Source organism: Heliconius melpomene, chromosome 12, assembly GCF_056956725.1.
Source record: "Heliconius melpomene rosina isolate 202511_hmr_F chromosome 12, ASM5695672v1, whole genome shotgun sequence".
In the NCBI taxonomy this organism is placed as follows: domain Eukaryota; kingdom Metazoa; phylum Arthropoda; class Insecta; order Lepidoptera; family Nymphalidae; genus Heliconius; species Heliconius melpomene.
In genome coordinates, this window is record NC_140400.1 from 1,568,181 (window position 1) to 1,586,743 (window position 18,563).

The following is an 18,563-nucleotide window of genomic DNA, read 5'->3' on the forward strand; positions in this document are numbered from 1 at the left end:
ACAGCAGGCTAGGCCCCACTTTCTGCAGAATTCGGAAGGCATAGCGTGTTGAGTGCTCAACTCAATGCCGCGCTTTGCCTCGACACCAGAGTGAAGAAATGAAAATATGAATTTAAATATAATATTTGTTTTATTTTGTTAAGAAAAAACAACAGTGACTGTATACAATACGGAAGAGGGTTAGCATCTTATGAGATTTTTTCCTTTCTTTATCCTTTCAAACTATATAATAAAAACGTTATTAATAATAGTTTACTCGTTGCGCTATGTAATACTAAAACGTTCCCTAAAGAAAACAATTCATATCAATATATAGTTAATAACCTATATCTTAAATATAAAATCATAAATAATTATTTATTTTTTAAATAAATTCACATTTTCACGCAGTTTTGTTCACGTATTAGAGAAATAATAATTCCGGATATTAAGAAACAAAAAAGAGCAATTATTAATAAAAGCAAAACAATATATATTTCCAAGTTGGCAACACTTAAGTGAAATAACTTATAAACATAAATCTTTAATTCTGTAGATAAATCGCAGTTCTGAGCAAACATAATATTAATAAAAAACGTAAATTTTCGCGAAAACTGACAGATTATTTAAATATAAAAATAAAGAAAAGATCAAAATGTAGTAAGACCACCTGTCAAAATATTTGGCCACAATCAATTAAAAATTCCTTATATAATATTAGATATGAGTTATTTTTCTGTATTTATATACATATGTTGGAAATAATGATTGATCCAACATTATAATGTTGAAACAAATGTTAGAACCAAACATAAACACAGATAGAAAGGAGTGCTTAATTATTATATATACTAGATAAAATTCTATTAGAAATGTGTTACATTCCTAAAAAAATATTTATATGTTTCTTAAACTGTTATTTAAAAATAAGATTATAATTAAATATATAAACAACTTTCGGATGCATTATCATCATCATCATCATCATCATCAACAGCCATCTTTTGTCTACTGTTGGACATAGGCCTTCCCCAATGCATTATAACATAAATATTATATATATATATATATATATATATAATATTTATGTATACTAAATATATATATATATATATATATATATATATATATATATATATATATATATATATATATATATATATATATATATATATTTAGTATATTATTATGACATTTAAATTGTATAATAAGTTTTTTAAATAAAAGACAAAAAGACTCAGTCTATAAAACAAAAAACACTTAAATAATTAAAAAAAAAATCCAGTTAAGTATTAAATACCGACACAATTATAATAATATTAATGTATTGGTTACTAATTTATTAGTAATAATCAATTAATATAATAATTAAAGCACCCCTAAATAAAAGAAGCACTCAACGCTAATAGGACACAGCCACATAAAAAAAAGCATCTATTTATATTAAATATGACAATCATTCAATATTACATACATAATTTAGGTTTTTTTAATGTTAATTTTTAACAAATTCACATTCGAGATTATTTTATACAGTTTTTGTTAGATTTTAATTAAAAAGAAGTATATAAAAGGGCTTTTGAATAATATAGACGAATTTTATATATAGTGTGAAGGGAAATATTAAACTGATAAGAGTTTTATTGACAAAATTAAAAAGTAAATTTCCCTTACACAAAAAATCACGATACATTTCTTACAACGTATACAAATTGATAAACAAAAGATATGAATATGTATTTATAGTACAAAGTATAATCCTCTTTTATTTAAACCACTTGCAATATTCGCAACTGTCAAATTGACACCTGTCAACAGTATATCCAAAATAAATATAGATAATAAAACTTTCGTTACAGATACTCGAAATGTCTATTCACTTCATTCAAATTCTTTTTGACACACATAATTTTAAGTATCAACGTCATTGATATAAGAGACACTTTGGCCGTGAGAGTTATTGTTTTATAGCTTTATAGTAGTAGTGACTATGTATGTTAACTTAAATTAAATGTCTTACTAAAAAGTAAAAAAAGAAATAGGGAAAAAAAAATAGTTTTCGTATGTACCAATCAACACAACAAAGATAAAAAAAAATTAATTATAGATTATTCTCAATACATATTGTGTGTAAAGTGCATAGATACTAATCTATGCACTTTATTCATTTCATTCACTGATAAAAAACATTGCAAAGCTTTATCCTCTATATTTTATTATTTATATTAAGAGGTATGGAAAAAAACACTTTGCTTACTTATTATTCACATAAAAAATATTATTTTAAAATATGAAAATGATACACCAACTAAACAAAATCACATATCAACACACTATATAACCACTAGTACAATATAAAAAAATAAAATAAAACTCACACGGCACTATAATCCTATTATCTCCTGCACATTCTGTACATTAGCGGTCAGGCATCACTCTCTGTTCTTTCCACATTGTCCGCATTCTCCACATTGCCCGTTTTATCTGCATTATCCGCTTTATCCGCATTGTCCGTTTTGTCAGTTTTTGAATCGGTCGATATTGAACTTGACGTTAGACTGTTGGGCTGTGAGGTTTCTTTACTTTGTGGCTCTTGAGAGTTTCGCGTTTCGGATTTATCTTTTGACGTGTCTGTAAATTTATATGTTAAATATGATTTATGAAAATATGATTGAGGCCAGCCGTCGCGCAGAGGCACAAAGTGTGACTGTAAAACCGACTGGTCGTGGGTTGGGTCGCCACTCTAGAAATATTTATTTCCATTTCTTCGCTCCGTTGTGGAGGCAAAGCGCGGCGTTGAGTTCTAACACGCAACGCCTCCAGAATTCGGCAGAAAGTGGAAAACGGATATGCGGGAAGCTAATTTTAAATGTAGTAGCAGTGCAGTGAAATATAAACACCATAATGTTGTAAAAAAATAGCAGCTTCACGCTTTTTTCCGAATTACAATTTTTAAAACATTGTTTTCCACGACACATGTACCAGAGCGAGAAAATGAAAAGAAGTTTTAAAAATCAATTCATGCTGTATTATAAATTTTGATATGCTATATTACAAATTACACTATTATATAATTATTAATTAGAGCCACAATGCGTGGTGAAATACTTGCAGTATTAAGAAATCTTCTAAGAATGCCTAATTCAATTTCTACATCTCAATAAATACTGACAAATCTAATTGGATTATTATTTTATTTTTTTTATTTATTTAATAATCAAAAATAAACATTAGCATAATTAATAATAAGCGATCCAACACCAACAAAAACAAATAATAAAATCGATTTTGTCCATTATTAAAAAAAACGATTTTACTCTAAAACAAACTAAATCACTATACCAACAAAAACTACTCAAGAAACATAACAAAGTTGTACTAACATTAAAATTAACAATAACATAACTTAAACAATCTCTTCTTTGATTGGAAATAAAATCCTTTTTACTTGAAACGATTAAGCCACGTCTGCAAAGAGACCTTCGTCCACAAATCTTTAATGGAATATTTATTATCTTTACGTTTTGTTTTATATATTTTTTAATGTTTTTTTTTTTGCTCTGCTTTATGCCTTAGGCAACACATAGCAGGGTAGACAGAGGGAACCTGGGTATCTAGTGTTAAATACTCTATTCCATTAAGACTCTTTTATTCTTTCCGCCGATTTCTTGAAACATCACGTGAAGTTGTTACCAGAGCGTCGAAATGTGAATATTAAGAATTTCATTTCAAAGAGTGGCAACTGAACTTACTCTTGCCCCTTCGCCACGACAGAGCTTGTATTTTTGTTATTTAATTAAAATATGTTTTAATAAAATGTTTCAACCCTCCAACTGCAACCTTTATAACACCTTTTTCCTCTAAATTATATTTCTTTCTTTAATTAAATACAAGATAGTGTAATGAATATCAATCAATTGAATAATATAGTAAAAAAATTATTTCTTTCGTGGATTTTCCGTCAAAATACAAATTAAAAAGGGTATGTTGGAAATATAATAAGTATATATATAAATTGCAACATGCAGCACTATATTAAGTAGATATATTATCTGCGGTTCCCGCACGTCGCGTCACGTTCTTTCTTCCCTCGGAACGTGTGCGTGTCATGTAATATTTGTGAACACTAAAGATTAAATAAACGTTAGATCTTGTGTTATATGCACTTATTAGTTAACATCCCACAACCAACAGGGTAGATATAACATTTAATTGTACAATTAATACATTTAAAAGTTACTCACCAGCAGGCCAGGGCTTTCTAACGAACATGTTTTCTACGATCCTGTCTATATTATCTTTTTCTGATGAATTCGCTGGTCTGAAATTGTAATAAAATATTTAGAATGAAGTATATAATTTAGAAGCCAGTCGTGGCGCAAACCGACTGGTTGTGGGTTCGATCTCCACTCGAGGAAATGAAATGTTTATCTAAAATATATATTTTCATTTCTTTGCTCTGGTGTCGAGACAAAGCGCGGCGTTGAGTCCCGCCACTCAACGCACAATGCGTCCAGAATTCAGCGGAAAGTGGAGAACGGAGAGTCTTAACACTAGGTTAAGCCTGCCTACCCTGCTGTATGCGGGACACAGCTGGAAAAAAAAGTGTATAATTCGTATATTTTTCTTTCTTTTCCCAAGGTACTTAGACAATAATAACCACTTAAGTAAATAATATATTAATGCTAATAGTATATTAGAATCTTTCGCAAATTACTCTTATATTATTTAGTAATACCTCTAAAATTATTAAAATGACAATTTCCTGTTCGGTGCTGTGGCTTTTTTTTTTACGGGAAAAACCAATAATAAGAACATAAAACAATTACCTTTCACTCTGTCCCTGCACTCCTTGACTGGGCTGTATATTTACAGTCGTAGTCACATTAGTGGGATTCACATTAACATTGGGCGTAGGAGTGGGCGTGGGGGTGGGGTTCGCCGGTCTAACAATGGGTATGGCCGCTGTTGGCCGTCTTTGTGGTCTCTGAGCTGTTTCTTGTTCGGTACAAGTGTAGTAGGTTACACCGCCGGCTTGGGTGCCTTGCTATAGATTGAAAAATATTACATAAAAATATTGTGCAAATTGTATAATACATTGACGTATATTTTTAGTTTCAAGATATCTCCATAATATAAGGCAGCCTTCCGCCCGATTATTGATTTGTAAAATTCTCTACCGAGATTGGAGAAATGAAAATAAATAAAATTTAAATGTCAGTTATTCCCCCAAGTAAGGCTCAAAACCCACAATTATCGCGTTGAGTCAGACGCTATCATTTGCGTCACAGTTAAAAAAAATATATAAATTAACAATATACATACATAATTATGATGTTGGTACAACTGATGCGGATATGCTGCAGGCGGTTGGTACATCGGGGCGGCGCTGAATACACCACCACTACCTCCTTGCTGTAAATGGCAATAAACTAAAATTAAAAAAGGGCGAGTAGGTATTGTAGTTTTAATATACTCCATTTACTCCGTTACTGATCTCGAAAAATCGGCAGCGAAGTAAGCTGACACTAGGTTCCCACTGTCTACCTTGCTATGAGAAACTAATAAAAAAACCAATTATGTATTGTTAACAATACATTGAAGTTATCCTGATAATGTAATGTTAATGTATGAAACATGTTAGTTTTATTATTAAACTAGCGACCCTCTTGCGGCTTCGCCCGCTTTTACTTAAGATAATGTGAAAATTAATTAAACCCTAATGCAACCCGCATTTTCGTAGTTTCAATAAGGATTTTCCAATTGTTTTACTCGGCAAGGATTTTTTAGTAGGTACCGTAATTTTAAATCTGTGCTACTAATCTTTTCAAGTACTTATTAAAATATATTTAAATGACTATTTTTAGATAGTTAAATGACTATTTTTAAACGGAAGAAATTATAAACAAAAACCTACCTACTAATAACTACTACAAAAAATATGAAAGCAAATATATCGCGCTAAAATAATACATTCAACTCCAATTATCCAATATGTGCAAACGCATCTACATCTTCGTTGCTATAGAGGCAGGCGGGTTTTTTTTCGAGCTTGTGGTTAATCCTGAAGAGGGTATTCTGTCCCTGATGAAAAGCAAGCACTACGTGGCTGCCTGTGAGGAAAATTAAATAGAATGCATCGGCCGGGAATCGAACCCGGGCCGCCCGCGTGGCAGGCGGGCATTCTACCATTGAACCACCGATGCGTGTAAGGCAGACGGGCGCGGCGGACGCGCTTGTATAAACAAAACGTCGCGGGACGCATGGCGAGTGGCGAGCCGTTTCGCAGCAAGGATTTTATTGTAACAACTTCTAAAGTACTTATTAAAATGAAAAACGTGTACTGACACGACGGTTTTGATCTACATTAAATGGCCAACGTAACTAATATACTTATTTATATGCAAAGAGTAAGGGATAAGTGAAACTTGAGTAACATACAGCTGATGAGTCAACGGCGGGATGTGTCAACAATTAAATGCGTTTTTCTGTAAAACTATTCGCAATTTCGAAATAGTGTAAAAAGCAAATTTTATCTTCGTTTAACGTAGAAAATTAGAAAAGTATTTTAAAGGATAAGGATTAATACCATTGTGGAAAAATATGACTCACAATAAAAAATATATTGAAATTATTATTTTTAGACAGAAAAATGATCACTACACGTTATTCTTAAAAGATACGAATATGCCGTCGCGGACTTTTTTGTAGATTTTATTAAGAGGAACAATACTCCAGTACATTTTTTTCATGTAGTACTTACCATTAAAGCAGCGCATGCGCGAAAGTGTCTCAACGGGTAGGACTTTATACACATTTATCGTATTTATGTTAATTTACATAAGAATGTACAAATAATAAACTATATATAAACCTTCTACGAAAAATACTCGACCTAATGGTGAAAACCGCATAAAAATCCGTTGGGTGGTTTAGAAGAAGAGTTAGAAACAACAGACAGACACGAAAAGCGACTTTGTTTTATAAGATATAGGAAGTCTTTTATTTCTGTAGTGACAAACGCAAAATACAAACTACCTACCTGCATATATTGAGCTGGCATCATAGCTGGCGGCGCGTAACCCTGCGTTGGTTGTAATTGAGCTGGAAAATTATAAAAATAGATATATAAATACCCTGAATAGGAATCGAACAGACAATGGAGGGCAAATATAAAAATAATCAATAACAGTATTTACCCATGTTATGCGGTTGCGGCATATTGTGCATAGTGTGATGCGGGTGCGACACCAGTTGCTGTTGCTCGAGGATGCCCAGTCTTACTTGCTAGAATTATGAAATATTTTGTTTCATTTATCGATACGAGACCAGAGGGTTGTGGGTGCGATTTCCGCTCGATGGAATGAAATATTTAATATATTTAATGCATATCCTCGCGCTGGTAAAGAAAAGCGCGCCGTTTGACCACTCAATACGTATTGCCTCTCCAGAGTTCGGCGGAAGGTGGGGCAGAATATGTTTTAATTCGGATGGAGTGTCTTAACACTAGGTTCCCAGGTTCCCTCTGCCTACACTGCAACGTGCGGAATACAGCGTTAAGCTTAAAAAAAACATTCTAACCTGTTGTGTATGCTGCTGCTGCGGCATTTGATGTGGGGGTGACGGCCCATGAGGGGGTTGGTTTACCGCGTTTCTGTGCACCTGCTTTATTTTTATATAAAAATTAATATGATTCCAGGCCGTCGCGGCGCAGGGGCACAAGTTTGCGCTGTGAGCGCAACCGTTGTGCATTCTATCCCCACTCGGGGAAGTGAACACTTATATTTTCATTTCCTCACTATGGTAATGAGACAAAGCGCGGCCGCTCCACACTGATAAATAGCGGAACTCAACACTACACTAACTACACTGCCTCGAAAATTCAGCAGGAAGTGGGGAACGAAAGTATCTTCCTTTTGCCTACACCACTATGTACGGTATAGAACGTCAAGCTATAAGAAAAATTTTTTTTTTATATTACGTACAGGGTGTATAATCTGTTGATGCATTTGTGGCGCGGGGCTGCCTTGGTGTGGTTGGGGCTGCTGCAATGGCGCCGCTTGATTCGGTTGAAACTCTATTAAGAGATATTTAATTAAAAATAATGATGATATTATCATAGTAGTTAAAGTCGATCGATGATATTATCATAGTAGTTAAAGTATTAATGTCGATCCGAATTCGTTTAAGAGAAATGAGTCATTTTAATATTTTACTCTCTTTGGCATTGCGTGTTGAGAGGCGGAACTTAACAACGCGCTTTGCATCGCCGCCAGAGCGAAGGAGTAAAAATATTTCATTTCATCGAGTGGGGGAATAGAACCCCCTGGCTGTTACATACTATTAGGCCGTTATAAAACTATTTATCTTTAAATTGTTTTTAAGCCTCTGCACCACATGCACTGGCTCAAAAGTAATTTAAAGATAAACAGTATCATCGCAGTGGAACAATGTCTGACTATAAACACTATAAGATACATACATATACAGGATACAGTTTAAAACTAAATAAATAAATTAAAAAACCAGAAATAAACACTAACCACCATGGTATCGATGTTGGTTCTGTGGTTGCGGCTGCGGCTGTGGTTGCGCTTGTACTGGTTGTGGTTGTTGCTGCGGTTGCTGTGGTTGCGGTGGTGGTTGTGGCTGTGGTTGCTGAGGCGAGTAGGTCTCAGCTAGGGGTCGTTGACGTAGACTACTATAACGTTTACTACCGCCACGGTTTTCTGAAAAAAAAAACCACAAAACAACCAACAATGAAAATGAGTTTATCGTTTTAATATATTTTTTTAGTTTTACATGAGCTGTAAGACATCCATTAAGATTATTTTTTATTTCTCTTTGTTTTGACCATATTACTATTTTGTAGTGAACTATTTTGAACTTTTTCAGCAGAATCTTAACTTTTTGAGATTAAGGATCTAATTTTCAAAGCGATTACACTTCAATTTAATTTAATTTGTGATTTTTCCTAGGAAATGGTTTTTATATAAAAATATTTAAATAACTGACCTGCATTAGCATTTTGCTGCGTTTGAGGTTTCGGCTTCGGCACATTCTGAGCGGGTTGATTTTGACTCTGCGGAATATAACACACACTATACATACGATTATGTTGCATATTTACAGTATTATAATATATCGTTTAATTTTTTTGACTTCATATACTATCTTAAATATAATAGGGCGAGCAGAAGAATGCTATTTAATTTAAATGTATTATATTCCAAATTAGTGCAGTTTAGTTAGGTAAAAAAGTTTTCTGACTATTCAACGAATCTATCGTCTATATATATATACAAAACAGAAACCTACCATTTTTTTTATTGACCAAAACTATTACATAACATATATAAAATATTAAAAAAGCTCATTAATACAATGAGATTATTAAATTATACATTATTTGCTGAGAAGAAAACTTGTATTCATTCAAATACATTACCTTAAACTAAATAAGATAAATATTTTTCATAGATGGTAAAAAACATAAATGAGTTGAGATTTTTTATATATTTTCTATTAAACTATATTTGTAAAAAATATAAATAGAATAAAATTATCAAACCTGTACAGGCATAGGTTTCTTTTTATTCTGCTCAGTCGGTACGGGCCGCTGTTGGGCGACCGCATTGACTTTCCTTTGTGGTGGGCCTTGGCTGAAACACGTATATTGTTTAGCTTCACGCTCTATCTAGCAACTAGCGGGGTACGCAGAGGGAACCTAGGGATCTAGTGATAAAATATTCTGTTGCCTACTTTCCGTCGAATTCATAAGGCTTTGCGTGTTGGGAGGAGAAAATGAAAACAATAATATTTTATTATGTTATCGAACCTACAACCATCGCGTTTAGTCGCAGGCTTGTACTCTTGAGCAGTCGTGGCTCAAAAGTACAAGCCTGCAAATATAATTAGTGCCCAATAACTACATTTGAATGAAAAAAAACTCACTTATTATTAACATTAGCAGTAATAGTCAGATTCTCTAGTGTCAATTTCTCCACGTTACTCTTGGTCAAGGGCTGTTTCTGCCCTTGAGCGGATTTCGGAATGTTTTGTTTCACTGGTTTCTGTTTGGGCGTTTTTATTGACGCGTTTCTTCGCAATTGACTGCCATTTTCCGAAGATTCGTTTGAAGCTGGCTGAGACTTGGAACGTGGACGAGGTCTGGACTTTCTTCTGGAATTACAATACAAAAAAGGTTAATATAAATAATATATACATATATGTACTTATCTCTTTCTATATAGCAGGTAAGGCAGAGGGGACCTAGTATTAAGACACTCTGTTTCCAATTTGACATTGTGTGTTGAGTGGCGGAACTAAATGTCGCGCTTGGTCTTGTTACCAGAGCAAGGAAATATAAAATAGTTCACCTGATTTGAAATCGAACCCACAATAGAATAGAATCAAATTAAATTAGAATTATGCTGCGCGCTGCGGCAGCGTATTAAAAAAAGATAAATAGATGTCTACTAACCCAGGTTTGTTAGCAGCGTTAAGCTCCGGGAAATCGGCCGGACTGGGTGGTTTCTTGTGTGGCGTTTGAAGCGCTTGCCTCTTGTACGCCTCCTCGTCTTCCCACGTACGCGTATACTTATTCGGTCCACGGCTGAAAATTGAGAAAAAAATATTTATTAACATACACTAGATTACGTTCGTGTTTTATATATGTATATATATAATATATGTTTGCAAAGCACTTAATATTTCTAATGTGAAAATGACTAAAATTGAAAATATTTATTTAAACTACATTTTTTTTTTACATTGTGTAAAGGGCCCATATTGATCTATATTAAATCAACAATGTATTTAAGGTAATCAATAGGATAAAGATTGTTTCTCGCAAAAATTAAATGAGAAAAAACTGTTAATTTTTGTTTACAATATGGTTGGAAAAAAAGTAATTATTTACGCGCACGTGAATATTCATTTACGCGTACTATAGTGCCGAATAGTCACGGCACCGGTACTGACTCAGAAGAGAACCCGCACTAACCCGCACGTTGTCTTATACTGTCTTACAATAAGTGTCAAGTACCGTCAGTAAACTACCCAGTAAATTATATGAAGAACGTCTGAAGTAAATTTAGACATTAAACCCTAAAGGACATTTAAAAAAAAAACTAATAAATAATAATTAAAAATAAATCTTAAAAATCTCGCTTTTACGAAGCAATTAATTATAAAGCTTTTCATATTACATTGTCATAGGTTGTTAACAGGTATGCAAAATTTCAAATTAATCCGACGTTTCAAAGTCGGTCAAAATCACCTTCTTTTATAAACATACATATTAGTTAGGGAGGCGAAGCAGCAAACTGTGGAGTCACTCGAGCGTCATGGAGACCTATTGGGTTGCGAAGCTTAGATGATAACAAGAAAAAAATGTCATATAAAAAATTTCGTTTCACCGGTGGGTTGAGGGGTTATAGATTTTCAAAAATGTAAAAAAAAACTGTTCCATGGACATACTCGAGCGCGTCAGATATCGATATCATCAATTGCCTACGTCTTCTTAAGCATGAAAATATGTTAATCTGACAGTTTCCGTGGTGGAGGTGGTCGTACGTAAGAGTTAAAAATGGCAAAAAAAAAAATATTATCGAGCGCGTCAGATTTTCTAAGGGGGTGTTAAGTGAACCTAAAAAAAAGCTCTTATGTAATAATCTGACGATTTGGATGTGACGCAAGCTCGTAATCGTTGTTTGAAAATGCAAAAAAAAATCGTCATCTTGAAATACTCGAGCGCGTCAGATTAAGATATATATGGTTCATCTTCATGCCCTAGACGTGATATCTCAAAATCAGACGATTATCTGAAGGGACTTGCTTAATCTGACAATTATTAATATTTTTTTAAACCAATACAAGAAACAAGTCAGCTTTACGTTGTATCCCGCACACAGCAGGGTAGGCAGAGGGAACCTAAGGTTAAGACACTCTGTTCCCCACTTTCTGCCAAATTTTGAAGGCATTGAGTGTTGAGTAGCAGCACTTAACGTCACTGTTTTGCCTCGACACCAGAGCGAAGAAATGGAAATATAAATTTCAATAAATATTTCATCTCCTGGAATGGAGATTGAACCCACAACCAGTCTGTTTTACTGTCACACTTTGTGCCACTGCGCCACGACTGGCCTCAATTTTTTTTATTCATTGAACGCAATCAATAGAAAAGCTCAAGAAATAGAATGTAACTAAAGGAATGTATGTTTGAAATAGAATACTTGTATTTATAAAAAAAAAGTACAAAAAAAAAATTTTTTTTCAAGTATTTTTTTTAATTTATCATCTTCATTGATGAGTTAGGGACCAATAAATAAAAAAAGAGTGCGATAGGAATAGAAATACGGTGAGAGGAATATATGCAATTCTTAGGTATATTAAACTTTATCAATCAATTTCTATTACTTCGGTTTGTGGAATTTGTCAGATTATATGTTTTTCGTAATCCTTGAATGATTCCCTTCAAAATAAAAAAAAAATTAGCCGCGCTCGAGAATGTCCAGATAACGTTTTTTTTTTACAACTTTGGAGCCCTCTCCCTCCTTTGCGTCACTCTCAAATTGTCAGATTAGTGGAATATACACGATTTAGCATGTAACTAACTTACCCTATCTTAATCTGACGCGCTCGAGAATGTCCGATGATCAATTTTTTTTTACTAATCTGATCCTTTATCCTAGACGCGCGGCCATACATAGGAAGCTCATATTTGGTGGAAGTACGTAACCGAGTACAAGGAATCCCCAGTATCTTAATCTGATGCGCTCGAATGACTCCACAAAGTCCCCTCTTCGCCGCCCCTACTATATGTACATACGACCGAAACTAATAAAAGCATGTTAAAAAACAAAAAAAAATTATACAAGACATGCATAACAATATCAAAAACCATATAATTCTCACTAACCGCCAATTTCGGTATCTCCATGTTGCAGAAGGAAATAAATATAAACACTTTTTAAAACAAACATTAAGATAGAATTAAAAATTATTTTTTTATTACGTTAAAATTATCGTAACTATTAATAACGTTACGGTTTAACCTAATAATATTAGTTTTTTTTTTTTTCAAAAAAAAAATATCAACAATGGTAATGGGTTCGACTCTTACTTGAATGCATTTATTTAAATTTAAATGGTTTTAGTACGGCAGGTCTAGTTAACATAGTTCAATCGCATTACCTAACAGACAATGTCTTTAAAACAACTTGGAAACGCGAAGATATATCACTCCAACTTACACAAAAAATAATGTTATGAAAACCAACTTGTTGGATAAACAAGTAATTCTTATACGATATTTCCAAAACATTTTCAATTTTTAAGAAAATGTTCTTAAATAAAAAAAAACAATTACCCATATCGTCTGTTACGTCTCGCGTGCGGCGGTGCGTCCTCGTTCCTTATGTCGTAGCCGTATATGGCGACCAGCTCGTCGCGAGACTTGGGTGCCTGAAATATATTTTTTCTATAATTATATAATAATCATATTACAAATTTAAAATAAAATCTAAAATACTTTTTTAGTAAACGTAGTACAAGATAGACTTAACACTACCCTTCTGTATACTCTGCTACATGTAAAATTTATACTTATTTTTTTATCAAATGAACAACGCTAGCAATATTTGTATAGGTTAAATCCCAACTAGGAGAATAATTATTATATCATATTAACTTCTATTGTCTGATTAAATAAAGCAGCATTGGGTTCCACTACCCTCCTTTCCCTTTCCAAAAAAAAGCTAAAACAAATCCCCAATCAATTCTCACCTGTTCATTCTCATTGTACTTGTCGTGGGACCACTTGTTGAGTGTTTCGGACTTGCGTGGCGGGCGACGACGCTCAACTGGGGCTTCGCTACCTTCCTTTTTCTCGGATGGCGTTTCTGACGTCGTGTTGGTTGATTCTTCACCACTTTAGGGAGAAAAACGGTTAAATGTTGTCATTACTGTTTGTATTTGTGTATGAACTTTGACATAAATATTTAATAAAAAGTAAATTGTAAAATACCTAACAACATGTAAGCTTAATATGTGTACGTTCCAATAAAAATAAAACAGTAAAAAAAGTTATGGTGAATTTGTTTAATTCAAATATAAAGCTTTTGATTGCATTGAAAAATCATTAAAATATATATTTTTTTTGTTCTAAGGCCTTTTGCCAATTAGGCAAGGCAATTTTGCCTTTGATCGTCTAATTATCAATTTATTTAATATTCTATTGCAAAAATAAAACAAATCAAAGGTAGGTTTAAATATTAAATTATAATATACAAGTAAAAGAAACAAAACAAAAAAACTGTCAACTTTCAACAAATGAAACACAAAAAAAAATATTGTCAATTGGCTGTATAAGATAATTTTATTGCCAATAATAATTACGAAACGTTTAAAAACCATTTTCCGTGGTATTAATAGAAACAAATACTAAATGGCAACTTTCTACATAATAGATGTATTACAGACTTAACACATCAATGGACAGTTCGGTCAATGTTCTATGTTTTACAGCTGATTTGGTAGAAGAAAATAAAATTGACTCTATGGAATAGAGAATAGGGTTGAATTTGATATAATTTTTAAAAAGGTTAATCGTTATTAAATGTTAATTTCCGATTTTCACAATAAAATGCTAATTGAATTAGTCAAGTAATAGCTTGTATCGAAAGGATTAATGTAGACAATGGTGGTCAATATATATTTTTTCGCTTAATGCAAAAAAAATAGTGTAAGAAAAAATCAAATGTTAACACACAGCTCTTCACTTTTGGTTCACTTATTAAATAAATTGTTAATAAAACAACTGAAAGCTGCGTTTTGTAAACAAAATGTATATAATTTTTTAGCTACATACTATTCCCGCACATAGCAGAGGAAACCTGGGAACCTAGTGTTTAGACACTGCATTCCCATTAAAACATATTCATTCCCCACTTCCCACCGAATTCTAAGGCATTCTGTGTTCAGTGACGTAACTCAATGTTTAATACCAGAGAGAAAATTAATATCCCAAACGGAGATCGAACCCACAGCCGTCGCCTTTATAGTCACAACCTTGTGCCACAAGGCCACAAAGGCCTCTAACGTACTTATATGTAAAGTAACTTTAATGTAAAATGTAGAAATAAATTTAATAAAAATGTAGGAATAAATCAACAGTATTTGCACCCGCTACTTGCTTGCTCTATACATCTTAGGTTCAATAAAATATTTATAAAGTACATATATGTCCTCTTAATAATAAAGAATCTATGTTTTGTCGCATTACAATGTCATTGTTCATAAGTTATTTATTATATAAAAAAATATGGCTTCATTTCTTTGTTTTCAACAAAGTGGAAACATGTAAATATAATGTATATTTTTTATATAGTACGGCTTCATTAATGTCAGCTTAAAACTATAAAAGTCATAGGGATTGTACTAGGAGATATCAAAATTCTATAATAGTATTAATCATTAAAACCAATCCCTCGGTTTCTGGCCGTTTAAAAGACATAATATTTTGGATGGCATTTGAACTCAACGCTGCGCTCCGTCTCAAGATACATCATCATGTCCGTGTCCGTAGCGCAGTAGCACAGCGACCGACTCTGGATAGTCGTGGGTTCGATTTCCACTAGGAAAAATGAATCATTTTCATTTCCCGATTGCTTCGATTTTGGTAACGAAAATAGGGCGGCACTGAAAACAATTGTGCGGTGCTCGGAAAACGGAAACATATCTTAACACTAGGTTCCCTCTGCCGCATATGTGGGAAAAAAACGTCTTCTTATAAGATTTAAATAGGAGATATTCATGATTTTCAACAAGATTGATGCATAGGATTAAAAAAAGTGGTAAATATTTTTTTACATTTTCAATTTACAAAAATTACAATTATACCACCTTTATCAATCTCGAAATAAAAATCGCAATTATACATACCTTTATATACATATCTAAAATTCTTACACAAAAATGTCTACACAGATATCAAAACAGTTGCATGAATCTATTATTCATGCATGCATAGTCATTAAGTGTAACTTTAAATTCTAATGTATAATATAAAAAATATTAAATTAGAAAGTATACAGTTACATTGCATATTTGTATATTTTATTTGTCTGTTAGGCTAACGCCGTCGCGGCCCAGTGGAACAATTTCACTATAAACTACTAAACTACTGTTAAAACATCTCTATTCCAATCCATTGAGGCCGAGCCTTGTCTTCATGGACGTAGGAAGGAGTGCCGGGTGGGCCATGCCCACCCCAGAATAGTCTAATGCTCACCCCAGATTTTTCTTAGAACAAAATTTGCCCAGAAAAATTAAAAAAACAATATTTACACAAATATATTTGTTCAAAGCTAAAGTCCAGGCCTCTAGAAAATTTCTCTAGACACGCTAATGCTTGTTACTAATGCAAGAAAATGAAAATATTAATTAGTTCATTCCCCTGAGTGGGAATCCAACTCACAATTGTCGTGTTTAGAGTCAGACGATTGTGCCCTGTGCCAGAACTGGCCTCATTATTTATAATATCTATAAAACTATACCTTACCTAGCAGCAGTCCTATCGTCATGTTCATAGAAAGTGCCTCTCTTGGGAATATATTGTGGATTGCTGCGATCCTCGTCGTCATCTACACGGCGCTCAGTTTCCTGTAACATTGTATTGAGTTTAAATCATCTAAAGAAAAAAACATATTTTAAATATGTTTTTAAAAATAATAATAAATGTCACAATAGTGATATATTGTGTCATCCCTGGAAACTTTAATTGATATCTAATAATTTAATAATTTTCACTTTTATGTTTATTAATATTAATTAAATATACTAAATAAAGAAAAAAAAAATACACAACTTACATACTTTTAATTAATTAATTACAAATACATATTTGTAAATAATAACCCTTAAAATGCCTAGCTTCTGCACTACCTTTTTAGCTTCAAGCTGAGTCCTGTACGTAGTGTATTTACTTCCTCGAGTGGAAATCAAACCTACCAACCAGTAGTTGCCACAAGGCTAGGCTGTGCCAATAGTGTTAATTGTTTTTTATAACATAAAATTGTTATAAGTAACAACATCTTTATAACAATATTGTCAAATATTTTATTTACAAGTCAGTCAATTTATAATTTAAAAATTAGAACATTTTATTGAATATTTGAGCTGAATATTTAATTACTTCAAGAACCACGGTCACACACTAAACTGCCGAAAAATATCTTCTCATGTCAGAGACAAGATGATTTATGTTAAGAAATATAAAGATAAACATAATGACATAATGTATACTTTATATGAACTTAACTAACAATAATATTAATAAGTTATTATATTATAATTTAATATTATTATTATTCAAAAAAATATATATTGATCAAACAAAAACAGTACAGAAATCATTTTAATTAGCGTAGTCGTTTTGGTTGCATTGCATTCAATTTTCAATATTATTTATGAATTATTCATGGATAACATAGACTGTCCAATACAAACAGTGGTATTTCTTTAATGATATTATTTCATATAATTGTATATACATAGAAAAATACAAAATATAATATTTTCTACATAATTATAAATAAATAGATAATAGAAATGTTAACAGTCACTTCAATAATTCATTATCAACTAATAGATAATGCTACTTATAGAATCTACTCACCTGTTTCTCAGGATCCCCATCAGACCGTTCCGAGTCACTCCCTTGAGAATCATAATCAGATTCATGTTGACCACCATCCTGCAAATGCACAGCAACCTTTAATAATTGCATTTCACCACACAAACTTTACTTCAACAACCAATATTTTCCTATTGAACTCTTATGAGATTTTAATGGGTTTAAGGTATAGTATAACAACAGCAGAACTTAGCGGTGAATGGTCATCAAATCGTGACCTCAATTTGGGGAAAAGAAATGGACATTCCGACACGCGATTGCGCGGGAGAAAGTTTGCGACTGTGATACTTTAAGCGCCAAAATGAAAGTACAATTCACTAATGGTTATTTTGTATCTCAAACTCACATTCCCCGAGTGGTTCTGCTCGATATCTTGGGACGCATCTGAGTATTCACCAGAGTCGTCCTGCTCTCGTCTTCTTACCACGGACGTCATCTCGGCGTCCCCGCGGTTAACTTGTAATACTTCCAGATTGATTATCCTTAAATTCACAGTTTTGATTTGTGTACACGCGATTTACGCGATAGATTCCTGTAAATCCCCTCCTAGATCAACGGAAAATGAGAGAACGTCAAATAAACAAGAAATAAAGCGGCCATAAAATTCTTATTCCGTTTCACGGAAAACAAATTTGCATTTTATATAGATCTTTACAGATAACATTAATTTAAAAAATATAATACATCATTAAAATAATTATTTATTTTTACAACGAAAAATTATTGTTAAATAGTCATATTCAGATTATGGTCTCCACAGTAATATTGCAAATTAAATACAAGATTTTTATGACATAAATAATTAAAAAGTTTATAAAGGTTATTTTGCGTTGATTTCGAACTTAAAAAGTTACATTCTCTAATATTAATTCAATAATAATGTAAT

The 18,563-nt window shown here is 32.6% G+C and overlaps 1 protein-coding gene and 1 non-coding gene across 6 annotated transcripts; both read right to left on the bottom strand.

The window, feature by feature from the left end:
* Positions 1–1,695: 1,695 nt before the first annotated feature.
* LOC146533360 (uncharacterized) lies at positions 1,696–18,288 on the bottom strand. 5 transcript variants are annotated; one of them, XM_085195161.1, is made up of 19 exons: positions 18,024–18,288; positions 17,660–17,737; positions 16,544–16,644; positions 13,768–13,912; positions 13,352–13,446; positions 12,902–12,916; positions 10,463–10,594; positions 9,934–10,161; positions 9,551–9,641; positions 8,995–9,061; positions 8,523–8,708; positions 7,965–8,056; positions 7,561–7,644; positions 7,179–7,266; positions 7,022–7,083; positions 5,305–5,394; positions 4,809–5,026; positions 4,224–4,300; positions 1,696–2,598 (listed from the first exon to the last, which is right to left on the bottom strand). In XM_085195161.1, the coding sequence occupies exons 1-19, from the start codon at positions 18,111–18,113 to the stop codon at positions 2,405–2,407; spliced, it is 2,133 nt and encodes a 710-aa protein (XP_085051287.1). In that variant the 5' UTR covers positions 18,114–18,288; the 3' UTR covers positions 1,696–2,404. The 5 variants fall into 5 exon arrangements, with proteins under 5 accessions (XP_085051287.1, XP_085051286.1, XP_085051285.1 ...); XM_085195160.1 differs by having other exon boundaries at positions 1,696–2,610; positions 7,561–7,641; positions 18,024–18,287; XM_085195159.1 differs by having other exon boundaries at positions 1,696–2,610; positions 18,024–18,286.
* TRNAG-GCC (transfer RNA glycine (anticodon GCC)) lies at positions 6,115–6,185 on the bottom strand. Its single transcript has one exon. It is a non-coding gene; the product is annotated as a tRNA-Gly (tRNA).
* Positions 18,289–18,563: the final 275 nt, after the last annotated feature.